Source organism: Ochotona princeps, chromosome 15 (genome assembly GCF_030435755.1).
Source record: "Ochotona princeps isolate mOchPri1 chromosome 15, mOchPri1.hap1, whole genome shotgun sequence".
NCBI classification, from domain to species: Eukaryota; Metazoa; Chordata; class Mammalia; order Lagomorpha; family Ochotonidae; genus Ochotona; species Ochotona princeps.
The window spans coordinates 9,450,260-9,463,873 of NC_080846.1; the positions used below are offsets into that span (position 1 = coordinate 9,450,260).

The 13,614-nt window shown below is 45.5% G+C and overlaps 1 protein-coding gene across 5 annotated transcripts in view; it reads left to right on the forward strand.

Annotated features, from left to right (window-relative positions):
- LARGE1 (LARGE xylosyl- and glucuronyltransferase 1) overlaps positions 1-13,614 on the forward strand; it is a 460,854-nt gene that overhangs the window by 234,485 nt on the left and 212,755 nt on the right. For all 5 annotated transcript variants that reach the window (XM_058673507.1, XM_058673505.1, XM_004589562.3 and 2 more), the window contains one exon: positions 11,778-11,901. In XM_058673507.1, coding sequence (XP_058529490.1) covers positions 11,778-11,901 — 124 coding nt within the window. The remainder of the gene's footprint in view (positions 1-11,777; positions 11,902-13,614) is intronic.

The following is a 13,614-nucleotide window of genomic DNA, read 5'->3' on the forward strand; positions in this document are numbered from 1 at the left end:
ACTTTTCTCTGGTATTTTGAATGGTATCTTGCTGGTTAAGTCTTTTTCCATCTTGGTGCTGTTCGCATACACTATGGCTGTTGATTTTTGTTCATTAATTTTGTACCCTGCCACTCTACCAAACTCTCGTACAAGTTCTAGCAGTCTCTGTATTGAGTCTCTTGGCTCTTCTACATAAAGAATCATATCATCTGCATATAGTGAGAGTTTAACTTCTTCGTTTCCCATTTGGATTCCTCTGATTTCTTTTTCTTGTCTTATGGCCTCCACGAGTACCTCTAGGACTATGTTGAATAGTAGTGGAGAAAGTGGACATCCCTGTCTTGTTCCAGATCTCAATGGGAAGGGTTCCAGTTTTTCTCCATTCAGTATGATGCTGGCGTTGGGTTTTTCATATATGGCTTTAATTATGTTGTGGATTTTTCCATCTATGCCTACCTTGGTTAGGGTTTTTAGTAGGAAGTGGTGTTGGATTTTGTCGAAAGCTTTTTCTGCATCTATTGATACTATCATGTGATTCTTGTTTTCCAGTTTTTGGATGTGGTGTATCACATTTATGGATTTGCGAATGTTGAACCATCCCTGCATTCCAGGGATGAATCCTACTTGATCTGGATGAATGATCTGTCTGATGTGTTTTTGAATTCTGTTGGCTAGGATTTTATTGAGAATCTTAGCATCAATGTTCATCAAAGAGATAGGTCTGTAGTTTTCCTTCTCTGTTAGTTCTCTGTCTGGTTTTGGGATTAAGGTAATGTTGGCTTCATAGAATGAGTTTGGAAGGGTTGCCTCTTTTTCTATTGTTTTGAAGAGTTTGTAGAGGATTGGGGTCAGTTCTGTTCGGAATGTTTTGTAGAATTCTGGAGTGAAGCCGTCTGGGCCTGGGCTTTTCTTTGTTGGGAGGTCTTTAATCACTGATTCAATCTCTACTTCAGTTATGGGTTTGTTCAGGTCGTTTGTTGCCTCTGGGCTAAGTTTTGGCAGGTGGTAGAAGTCTAAGAACTTTTCCATTTCTTGGTGATCTTCTGATTTGTTGGAGTACAGTGCTTTGTAGTAATTTCTAATTATGGCCTTAATGGATGCGGTGTCTGTTGTTATGTTGCCTTTTTCATCTTTGATGCTGTTAATTCTTGCCTTCTCTTGTTTTTTCTTCGTCAGTCGGGCCAGTGGGGTGTCTATCTTGTTTATCTTCTCAAAAAACCAGCTTTTTGATTCATTGATTTTGTGTATGGTTTTTTTAATTTCTATCTGGTTGATTCCCTCCCTTGTTTTGATGATTTCTTGTTTCCTATTGTGTGTGGGGCTATTCTGCTGTTGTTTTTCCAATTCCTGGAGGTGTGTGTTTAGTTCCTGCATTTGGCGCCTCTCTTGGGCCTTGACATGAGCTCCAATTGCGATGAGTTTACCCCGTAGCACTGCTTTGGCAGTGTCCCACAAATTTTGGAATGTTGTGTCAGAGTTTTCATTGGTTTCCATAAATTTTTTGATCTCATCTTTAATTTCTTCTCTGATCCATTGTTCGTTTAATAGCATATTGTTCAGCCTCCAAGAGTTTCTGTATTTCCTGGGACATTTTGAATTGCTGATTTCCAGCTTCATTCCGTGGTGGTCTGAGAGGGTAAATGGTATGATTCCTATCTTTTTGAAGTTATTTAGGTTTGCTTTGTGTCCTATCATGTGGTGGATCCTGGAGAAGGTGCCATGCACTGCTGAAAAAAATGTATAATCTGTGGCCTTAGGGTAAAAAATTCTATAGATGTCAACCAAGTCCAGTTGTTTTATTGTTTGTATGAGCTCTGTTGTTTCTTTGTTGAGTTTTTGTTTTGTTGATCTGTCTATAGTTGTTAGTGGCGTGTTAAGATCACCCACTATTATTGTGTGCATATCTATGTCTCCCCTTAAGTCCGTAAGTAATTGCTTCACGTAGCTAGGTGCGTTTGAATTTGGTGCATATATGTTCACAATGGTAATTACTTCCTGATGGATCAGTCCCTTCACCAATATATAGTGTCCTTCCCTGTCCTTTTTGATGTGTGTCAGATTGAAGTCCACATCATCTGAAATTAAGACAGCTACCCCAGCCTTTTTTTCTCGTCCATTGGCATGAAATATCTGTTTCCAACCTTTCACTTTCAGCTTCTTCGAATCTCTTCTGGTTAGATGTGTCTCTTGTAGGCAACAGATAGTTGGGTGCTGTTTAATAATCCATTCTGTTAATCTATGCCTTTTGATTGGTGAGTTCAGGCCATTTGTGTTAAGAGTTAAAATTGAGAGGTTGTGATTTTGCCCTGCCATACTTGTTTTTGTGGGTGTTGATATCTGTGTAATTGCCCTTCCTTGTGTGGACTTTAGTGGGGAGATCTTCCTGTTTGCCATCTTTGCTTATGATTCACCTCCTTTTTTTCTGGATTTAGTGCATTTCTAAGGAGATTTTGTAGAGCTGGTTTTGTGCTGGCATATTCTTCTAATTTCTCTTTGCTGTGGAAGTATTTGATTTCGTTCTCAAATACGAATGAGATCTTTGCTGGGTACAATATTCTTGGTTGACAGTTGTTCTGATTCAGGATTTGGAAGATCTTTGTCCATTCTCTTCTTGCTTGTAAAGTCTCTTCAGAGAAGTCAGCAGTGATCCTGATTGGTTTTCCCCTGTATGTGATCTTTTCTCTGCTTCGTACTTGTCTTAGGATTCTTTCTTTGTCTTCGTTGGAGTGGAACTTGAGCACCATATGTCTGGGTGAAGATCGCTTTGGGTCATATCTGCTGGGAGTCCTCTGACCGTCCTGGATTTGGGCTGGGTTCATGTTCCAAGTGTTTTGAAAGTTTTCCTGTATAATTTTGTCGAGCACCATTTGCATTCCTGACTCTTTTTCCGCTCCTTCAGGAAGGCCAATAATCCTAATATTTGATTTTCTGAGGTTGTCTTTCATTTCTTGTATAGTCTTATTGGCTTTGTTCAGACTTGTCTCCAGCTGTTTCATGAACTGGGTATGTTCGTTTTGTGTGTCTTCTGTTTCAGAGATCCTCTCTTCTGCTGTATTTGTTCTGTTGGTTAGGCTCTCAATTTTGTGCTCTAAGTCAAGGATTTTACTTTTCATTTGTTGTATTTCTGAGGCTATGTGGTTCTTGAATTCCTTGAAGCCCTCCCAATTCTTCTCATTGTCTCTGACATATTTTAACATTATTTTTTTGAATTCCTTGTCTGGTAGATCTTCTATGTCTTCATCTCGCATCTCCGAAATAGACAGTGGCTTTCGATCCTTTATTGGTAGGGTGTTGGCACTCTCATCTGGATCATTACCTTTTCTGGTATTTCTTCCCATTGTGTTAGTGTTTCTTTTTTGAGAGACCTAGGCACCAGTGTGCTGAGGGGTCTCCAAGCACTATCCTGTAGAGATCGGAGTCTGCAGGCGTGGAGTAGCAGGGTGTGGGAATTTTCAAGGCACTTTTGGTGCGTCTCCAGAACATCGGACCTCAGGGCGCCACTTCCAGGGCCCAGCGGATTCAAAGCGCACTCTCAGCTCGTCCCCTACAGGTATGCTACCACAGGACGTGGGGGAGTGAAGGCACTCTCTGTGCGCGCCCCCTGTGCGCGGGATCACAGGGCTCGGAGCACGGGACTATAGGGCTTGGGGTGTTCCAGGTGCTCTCTGGAAGCGCCTCCTGCGCAGTCCCGCCCACCCCAGCGCTTGCAGGGGACCGACTGCCCCAGCGCTAGCACGGGACTGCCCAGCCCAGAGGTGTGCTTGGGTTCCTGTGGGATAGCACCGCCCAGCTGAGTGCCAGACCGCAAAGGCACGGGGGAGTATCCAGTGTGCCTTTTGCCTTTCTCCCAGACACAGTTTTGGCAGTTTCAAGGCACTCGCCATGTGTCTCTAGACGCTGGAGTCTGGGGGTGGGGGAGGGGCGGGGAGACGAGCACCAATTGTGTTCAGGCTCTGTGTATGCCCCTGGGGGGCCAACTCCCGAAGCCTCCAACCCACCACTGTCCCCACCCAACTCACTCAAACCTCAGGTTCTTGCAGTCTGCCTCTTCCTCTGGTCGGAATCCTCGCCGCAGGTGCGTCTCCCAGCGACTGCTGTGTCCCTTGCTGGTCTCGGCGGGTGCAGACGGCTGGAACCTGGAGGCTGCAGCTGGGGCAGGTCCTGGCGGAGCTTGGCGACCAGGTTGGGCGGATGCCGGCGGGTTCCAGTGATTCAGGGTCCTGGTGACCAGGGTGAGCAGATGCCAGCGGGTCCCAATCACCGCTGGTCCTCACGGCCACTGCGTCTGCGGGTCGGTTTGCGGGTCGGTTTCCGGGTCGGTCTCCGGATCGGTCTGCGGCTTTCAGTGTCTGCACTCAGAGGTGACTCAGCAGGTCAGGAGCGGAAAGTCGTCTCCCCTGTCCTTTCTTTTGTTTTTCCCTGGTTGCTCTTCTGAGTTGTGTGGATTTTTTTGGTTCCACACTGTCCAGGGAACTTCACGTTCTTCTCCCTGTAGTTCTATGCTGCTTCACTTACTCTTTTGTCGCGTTCTAGCCCTCTCTGTCTGTGAGCTCTCTCACAGTCTTCCTCCAATGTCGGCCATCTTGCGAGTCTCCAACACACTGCATTTTAAATGAGTGAGATGCTATTGTGGACATTCTTGTGTATTCATGCTGACACCAAAAATGGCTGAATCTTTCTGCAAGGAAATTTAATATCATGTGCCAAAACCTTTGACTTTGAGAGCTGTGTCTCAAAAGCATGTCCCTCACTGTCGAAAACTTTTCATGAAATGCTGCTTATCATCATAAAGTAACAGGATTAAATAATGAAACATCCTTCCACAGTAAATGATGTAGTTTGTTTAAAAGCATCTGGTAACATGGAGAAATGCATAGGATACAAATAGGTGAAAAACCTACATTGCAGTGACGTACATACACACATGTGTGTGGATTTCGTTTGTACACATGGTCAGAATACGAAAGGTGAAAGACTGACGGAAATTCCATCAGAACTGGAGCTGTTGTGTTTTGTGCTTGCTGCTAATAATAAAGCTGACCTTGCTTTTTTTGTTTTTTTACTGTTACAGTTATTCTTGGTTGTTTCCTTATTTGATCTCTGTAGTGAAGGGCAAAGGTGGATGAGAAAAATATATACAAAGTATACATGATGAAGATTTATTATCTGGCAGAGTAGCACTCTGTGTATCTCGGCGCCAAGAGAAGGATGCTGAAAAAGAAGTTTGCAGAAGGCCTGTAACTCCAGCCTTGACTGGGGAGGAGCTGAGAAATGTCACTGCTCTTCTAGCAAACCTCCTTCTTAGGGAAAATAAATATTGATGTAGAAATGAAGTATTTACCCCCTTGGTGCAAAGGCACCTCCAATTGTAATCATTTTGTCTGCTGGGGTGTCCCTGCACAGTCCTGTCGCCAGCAAGAGGCTGTCTGTGTCCCTCACTTTGCTGATCGTTATATTTAACGATGGTTGTTTTGTGCTCTGTGGTTATGCTTTGTTTTCTTTAATTTCTGCTGGTGGCACTGAAGAATGTGGATGTTGAAAGAGCCTGTTTGTAGCCATCCCTGCCTCTGATTGTCCTGGTGCTCCTCAGGATCACCCTGGTTGCAGAGGCCATGGCTCGGGTACCAAGTGTGAGCATGGAGTTGAATAGAAGTAGGAAGTAGTTGCAGGTGACCCATGCGGGTCACTGTCTTAAAGCACGGACCGGGAACTGTGCTCGTAGTGTGGAGAGGAACCTGTGCGCTCTGCAGGTCTTATGGTTCACAGATCCTGCTGCAGCACGCACTCTGAGTCAGGGTGTGTGCTGAGAGTTTTCTGTGTGTTCATTGGTGGGGTCTCCATATTTCTTCCTGACGTAGGCAGTACTGGCATCCCCCTTAGACAGGCAGTGAAGCTGAGGGCGCAGCAGCTAGTCCTTGTTCACAGAGGAAGCAGTGGAGGGACCAATTTGAACACCACTAGTCTCTAGAACTCAGAAGTTGAGCTCTTTACTGGGGGAAAAAAAAGAAAAAAGTTACCATTTTTTTAGTACTCAATTAGTTTAAATCATAATTCTGGGTGACACTGTAGAAATTATTACTGTGATCAGTACAGTCAGCATTTTCCCCAGCCCCAAGGTGTGTGTTTTCAGGTACAAATTGCAAGAAATAGAGATTTGGGGCTCAATTTTGCATGTTTGTAAAGTATAGTTCAGACAAACTTTATGTGGGTTGTTACCTTTGAACTCTATCTGTATTGGATATAATGCTTGCCAGTATTCCCACACACATTCCAGAAAAGGCAGGTTCCATGAGGTTAATTAGCTTGGTTTTGGTCACAGGTAAATGAGTGTTGGTTCGGAAACGCCATCCCTGGCTCTGCCAACTCCAGGAATCCACACCATTTTTGCTGCATCACAAGCCGTTTGGATTTTGCTAGAAAATTGCTCTGGACTTCTCCCTTGAAGGGCTTCTTTGACGTGACACTGACTTGTCCTTGAATCTTCTCATATTACCAAGGCTGCTTGGCCTCCCTGATTCCAAGGGCTTCATTCTGGCGCCTGTGATTTCCCGAAATGAGTTCTATTAAATCTCTGAGCGTAACAGATTCACTGAGCATTCACGTCTCTGTCTCGGGCACTTCTTTTTCCTAAAATTGCCATTGCATTGTCAACTTAATAATTAAAGATTATTTCAGCTCCTACGGCCTTGTGTGTTGGAACAGAGGCAGATCCTGAATTGCCTTTGTGGGGACTGCTAGAAAAATAAGGAAGGAGAAGCCAGGGGAGGCGCAGTGGTTTAATCATCTCTGCCTCTTTGTAGAACTGAATATATTGTATCCTGACCTGGAACAGGGAACAGTTAAGATGACGGGGGCAGCCAGGAGCATTGCTCCTTAGCAGCGGTCTGCAGGCTCTGCAGGAGAGGAAGCCTGCACTTGGCCTTGCCCTTGCTTCTCCTTTGTGTGAGGTGTGGCTTGCCTGTGGGTGTCCCTACTCATTGTCCACAGCCAAGCCTGTGTTGCAGAAACCCAGGCCAGCCAGGTAGTGTCAGCTGGATTCCAGGAGGGAGCTTTGTACCAGCTTCCCCAGGGGAGGAAGGGACATTGTCATGAGCCTAGAGCAATGCTCCCCAAACAGGGAGAAGTTACCCAGAAGTAACATTGAATGCACTCATCGAGAACATGATTCCTTCTAACTGGGCTCTGGGTGAGACTCACTTTGGTGTAAACACGTCTTTACTGCCTGTTGACCTCCTGCTCATCGCCAGTTGAATAACAGGGAAGGGGAAGTAGGCTTGCAGTCTTTGGCTGTCAGGCATGTCAAGAGTGAACTTTCCTCCTTGATGGCTTTGAGTCATGGGGCTTGCTTTCAACAGTGGCTTCTGTAGTGTTAAGGCTCTCCTGTCTTGATGAATTGAACTGTTCTGCCCAGCATCCAGGCTGGACGTTTGCAGAACAGCCAACGTGGGCAGCCATGAACTACACAGTATGGCCCCTTGGGAAGGAGGCCCAGAGGCAGTCGAGCCAGATGAGTCTCATTCCCTTTCCCACCCTCACAGGGTGCCTTTTCTGTCTCCAACACGGCACACTCATGTTATAAAACTCACTCTGAAAAAGCCTGATGTTTAATAGCTTGTGATTAACTACCACGGTTGAGCAACCATCGCTACCTTCTAATTCAGACCCAGTGCACCTGCCCAACAGGAAACCCCTTACCCAACAGGAGCCATACCCTGCTTCTTCCCCCCGTTGCTTCTCTACCCACCCCTAATCCACTTCTCAGATCTGGTTTTGCCTATGCTGGGCACTTCCCATCAGTGGAATCATAATATTTAGTTGTTTTTCTGGATTCTTTTGTGTAATATATTTGCATGATATTCCTAAGGTTCATTCATAACGAATCAGTACATTATTTCTTTTTATTGCCAAGTGATGTCACTCCTTTCAGTAGATACACAATACTGGGTTTATCCAGTCTTCCATTAGTGGCCATTTCACTGTTTTAACTATTATGAATAATTCTGCTAAGAATGTTTCTGCATAAGCCTGTATGTAAGTATGTGTATTCATGTCTTTTTTTTTTCAGAGTTATTCATTTATACGAATGGCAGAGTTACAGAGAGAGAAGACACAGAGAGTTCTTCCTTTCACTAATTCACTCACCACATGGTTGCAATGACCAGGATTGAGTCCGGCAGTACCCGGGAGCTTCAGCTAGGTCTCCTACATAGATAGCAGGGACTTGCATACCTGGGCCTTGCTTTGCTGCTTTCCCCCAGGGCCATTTGTAGGGAGCTGGGTTGTAAGTGGTTCAGGGAGTATACAAACCAGCATTGAGATGCCGACGTCTTAGGCAGCAGATTTACCTGCGCTACCACAACACCAGCTCCCATACATTCTTGCGTGTGTATGCATAATTAGGAGTAGAATTACTCCTAGTTCAGCAGTGATAAGTTTATGTTTAATGTTTCTGAGGAGCTGCCAAAATGTTTGCCAAGGCAACTATGGCACTTTACAGTCCCACCAGTCACAGGTTAGGGTGCCAGCAGCCCCACATTCACCTGAACTATGGCACTTTACAGTCCCACCAGTCACAGGTTAGGGTGCACCTGCATCCTTGTTCTCTTCGTGAGTTCAGCTACCCTAGTGGGTGTAAGGTGGTATCTCATCGTGGTTTTGATTTGCATTTCCTCTAGGATTAATGATGTCTTGCATCTGAGCATCTTTGCACGTACTTCATGGGCTATTTGTGTATCTTAAGAGATTGCTATGCGGATCCTTTGTACTACATTTAGTTGGCTTACTTTTGGTTTTATTGTTTGAGTTGTAAAAGATGTTCCTATGGTGTGGTTACAAGTCCCTGAGAACATACATGCTTTGCAACTGTTGTCTCCTACCCTGGGAGTTACCTGTTTTTCTCTCTTTTCTTGTGATGCACAGTCATTTTTCCTCTTTTTTTTTCTTAAGCCATTGCATATTTATTTTGTGTAGTTGCAGGGGACTGAGCCTGAGGATCGGTTATAGAATGATCGGATTCTGGAGAAAGCCGTCTTTGTTGTTTACTGATGACTGTCTTAACTTTCTTTGTGCAGTGTCCTCTCAGGGCATTCATCAGAAAGATGACTTCCATTGTTGATTTGTTTGTTTGACTTCAGTAAAATATACTTTGTCGGCTTCTGCTTTCCTTGAATGTGCTTTCATGTAGAAGGTAGATTCTCCTTGCGCACAGAAGGCTGAATTTTCAGGAGAAAGACCCTGGCTCCAGGTAGGTTGATTGGGAAACATGGACTTCAAAGGATGAGCAAGGATTTTCTGCCAGAGGGGAAGAGGAGTCTGGGGGGGGAGGACCAGCGCACGCAGCAGTGTGGCTGTGTGGCAAGCTTGGAGTGTCGGTGCATGTATAAGGAGCTTGGTCCACCGAATGCGAAGTGCTGCTACCCATGGCTTGTTAAGTCATCCCTCCACTGCGTGGAAGATGGAAAGCATGCCCCTTCTCCCCAAGTGTGGCCAGTTAACTGGGAGAATTTGGTGTCTCCAGACCATGGGTTACAGAGAAAATTTGCAGTGTGAACTGCTTCTTTGATTAATTTATTCATTTCATCTCTTGTGGGTACCTGTTACATGTGCAGCGATTTGACCTTAGGCCTTGACTCATCCGTTGCAATAGCATCACTTGACTTCGCCCGGAACTCCATGCATCCAATCCTCATTAGAAATTCACCATCTTCCTTCAGCATCCCTTGTCGTATCCCTGGTCCTGAAGACAGCCGCCCCACCCACCCAGGAGGCTCAGTGCCAATGCCTGCCTCTCCCTCTCTGTTTCTTTTCCATGACTAAGTTCTATTCTGATATCCTACAATGAGGTTCCTTAGTACTCTTCCTGAGACTATGTTTTAATCGGGTCCTCATTTCACATCTATCTAGTCTGATCATCTCCTAATCAACGTGTCCACACCTATTCCCCTAGTCTGTCCACAGTCTTCCTCCTCCCTTCTGTCCATTGAATCCATTGCTTAAACTCTTGCTACATTCCAGCCACTGAGCTATCGCTCTTGGGGCCAGCCACTTGGACATATCTGACTTGACTCTTGACCTAGCTTGAGCTCATAGGCAAGTGGTGTTGTAGGCAAAGAAACAAGGAATCCTGGCATGAGAATAGGCAATGTCATGCATAGTGCTTCTGTGAAGACATGGTAGTCAGCAAAGGATTCTTTTTTTTTTTATTCATTGATTACATTGTATTATGTGATACAGTTTCGTTGGAACTGGGAATCACCCCACCCCTCCCCCCGCCCTCCCCCCATGTGGAATATTCCACCTTGTTGCATATCCACTGATCAAGTACAGTTGAGATTCCCTCTTTGCAAGCATAAACTAAACATAGAGTCCAACATCTTACAGTCCAATCTAGTTCCTCAGCTTCCTGGGGAGACCCTGTCCGGTCCGAGGGCAGAACCATCAGATTATCAACCTGATCAATTAAAGGCTCCAACGTACCCTCAGCAACAATTAACTTCGTTGTGTAACTAATAGTTATAGTATTGAGTAACCAGCATGTTAAAAACAATTGCAATTTCTTAACCATCTTCTGTGATCACCTCATTGTCAATTCAGTTTTAGTTTATACACAACATATAACATCATATACATAAAATAACATGTTTTACATAACATCATATCCTCTTAAATTAAGGCAAACATGTGGTATCTGACCTTTTGGGATTGGCTCATTTCCCTTAGCATTATGGTTTCCAGTTTGGCCCATTTGGCCACAAAGAACTGCATTTTGTGTTTTTTAATAGCTGAGTAGTATCAGCAAAGGATTCTTGAAGCAGGTGGACATGGGCCCAGGATCTGAAGGCAAGATAGAGAATGGCCGTGTGTAGAATGCGAAAGTGTAGGGCAGACAGGACAGTGGGTTCTCTGAATGCAGAAAGATGATCTCTAGCATCTATTTCATGACGTGGCATACAGGATATGCTCAACAAGTATCGACCAACTGAACAAACACAAGAGGATTTGCTGCAGAGCAAACTGAATGTGCAGAGGCCCACAATGGAGAGACAAGAGCAGATGTGGAAAACTGAAGGACGATCTGCGGTTGGACACTGCAGAAAGATTGTTACCCGTATAGTAAGGGGACCTTGGAACGAAGCTCAGTTTGGTGACCCAGGCATTGGGTGGCCTGAGGGTTAAGTGGCCATGTCTGGTGCTGGCGTCCCATGTCAGAATGCCTCTGAGAGGTTCCTGTCACTTCTGATCCAGCATCCTTGAGTTCTTTACCGGAGTTCCTGGAACTTACCGGAGTTCCAGGAACCCTTATCAGACTTCCTGGCTGCAGGCATTTAGGAAGTAAAGCAGTAAAGAGAGATCCCCCTGTCTCCTTCTATGTATCTCTGTCACTCTGCCTTTCAAATTAAAAATAATAATCATAATAGAAATTATTTATAAAGTTTAATTTTGGTACCAGAAGTGTTTGAATCCAGGTATTTTTTTTTGTCCCCATCATGTGCATTGCGAACGCCCTGCAGATCGGGAGGCCAGGGCTGGGCAGCCAGCCAGATGCCCAGTTTCATGGCTGGCTTGGAATGGGTGTTGTTGCCAAGGCGTCATCCCTTCTCTGAAGGGCTGATCTGGGGTGCCATACCTTCCCTGCTTCTGTTCTCACATCTTTCACAGGATGTGCTGCTCTGGGAACATGCTGGGGTGACCTCCCCTGTGGCTGGCCCTGCCTTGGGAACTGGGAAGAGGTGGTTCTGCAGTCTGTGACTGAACCGTCTTAACCTCCCTGATGTTGCCTCCTCTCACCCCCACAGGCGGAACCCTCTCCACTTCCACCTCATTGCAGACTCCATCGCAGAGCAGATCCTGGCCACACTCTTCCAGACCTGGATGGTGCCTGCCGTGCGAGTGGACTTCTACAATGCTGATGAACTAAAGGTACGGGCAGGAGGGAGAGGGGTTCCTCTTGTCAGCCGGAAGCTTTCCGTGTGTGTGTGTGTGTGTGTGTGTGGTTTAGTAAATGATAGTATGGGCAGTGACCTCAGCTCTAACTGAAAATGGTCAAGGTCTACCTAAAACTTTTTGCTTTCAGTTTCTTACGGGAAGTGTCAATGTCACCATGCCATTAGCACAGAGTCCAAATTGGTCCATTCCGTTCTGGCTACCGAGGTTTCCTGTAGAGACTGGAAAGTGTTGGGCTGATCCCTATCGGAAAGTGACACGCACTACTGTTCTCAAGAGAATTCTGCTGCTCCGTCAGATCTGAGTCCAGTGGACCTGGGTTTGAATTGATTTGCTGCCATTTATTGGTCATTAGATACAAAGTAGATGACCTACCTGTGCGGAACCTGTTTTCTCACTGGTAGGGAAATGATTACTACCCACCCCATGGAGGAGGCAAGAGGCTCTGATGTGGGACTGGGTATATAAATGTCCTTTAAAAGGACTGAGCTGAATATTCTGGTGGGCTGGAGAATTACAACCAAAGCAAACTCATTTGGTTAGCTCACTCCCTTGTATACCGCTTCTCATTTAGGCTCAACTGGCTGGCATTGGGGTTGAGAGTCATAGCTGGTTAATGAGGCCTGCCATTTGCCTCTGTTTCCACTCTTACCTCCTGCCATCCTTGCAAATTTTCCCAGTTACTTAACTCTAGTAATAGAGAGCACCCAGTCACCTTTGCTGTCTCTTCTGGGTTTGTGTCTCTGCTCATTCTGTCCCTTCTATCTCCTACACCCTTCCAATCTGTGCCATCTGAGACCTGCCCAACCTGAAGCACTTAGCTATGTTGCCTTTTTCTGGGGAAGAATAATGAATTTTCTGTTCTTTGTTATACCTGCTGGAACCCTCTTTTGTGGACTGGGGGAAGAATCAGCATATTTTCCTCTTTTCTGTGTTTCTTGTGCCTACTAGGGGTCCTGTGATGGCTCTCACTAGAGAATGTGAAACTGCAGAAATACGTTGATGTTCTCCCTCCAGTCACCTGGGGAAGGTCCAAAAACCTAGGCATGAGGCTGATGCTGGCAAATTGCTTCTTCCAAACATCATGAAGTCATTATCTTTCCATTTCAGAGCTATAACGTTGCAAATAGATCACAGCAATGTCGGCCGGAATTTCTGATTTTCATGTATCTCAAGCTCTGAGGTTTGATGGAGATGCTCAGAATTTAGCATTTGGGGATTGTCGTGGCAGTTTGCATGCCATTCCGATCTATTCTGAGCTAAAATTGATTAACACTCTTAAAAAGGGGAAAACAAAATTGAGCAAATTGCTGCACTAATTAAGGTGAAAGCCAGCCACTCGGTCTCCTATGGCCTTCGCACCAACACCGTGGGGGAGGAGCAGCGGGAGGGGAGGAAGGCAGCTGGCACTGAGGGTGCCTCTGTGGCACTCTGCATCTGCTTTTCCTCCAAGTTCAAGTCCCATCAGCTCTCAGATGGATGCAGACCACCACGTGAGCATCTCAGGAAGGGATACAGTAAAGTCGCTTGTGAGAGGGCCCAGCAGTGCCTGTAACAGCAGCTTCTTGAAAATGCACCTCTCTCTCCTGTGTGTAATGAAGACCATGTGTGCCCTAAAATGCTGCTGGTTGGGTGGTCTGTTTTGAAATCCACCCACACTATGGAGGGTGGAAGAAAGAGTCCTGGGCT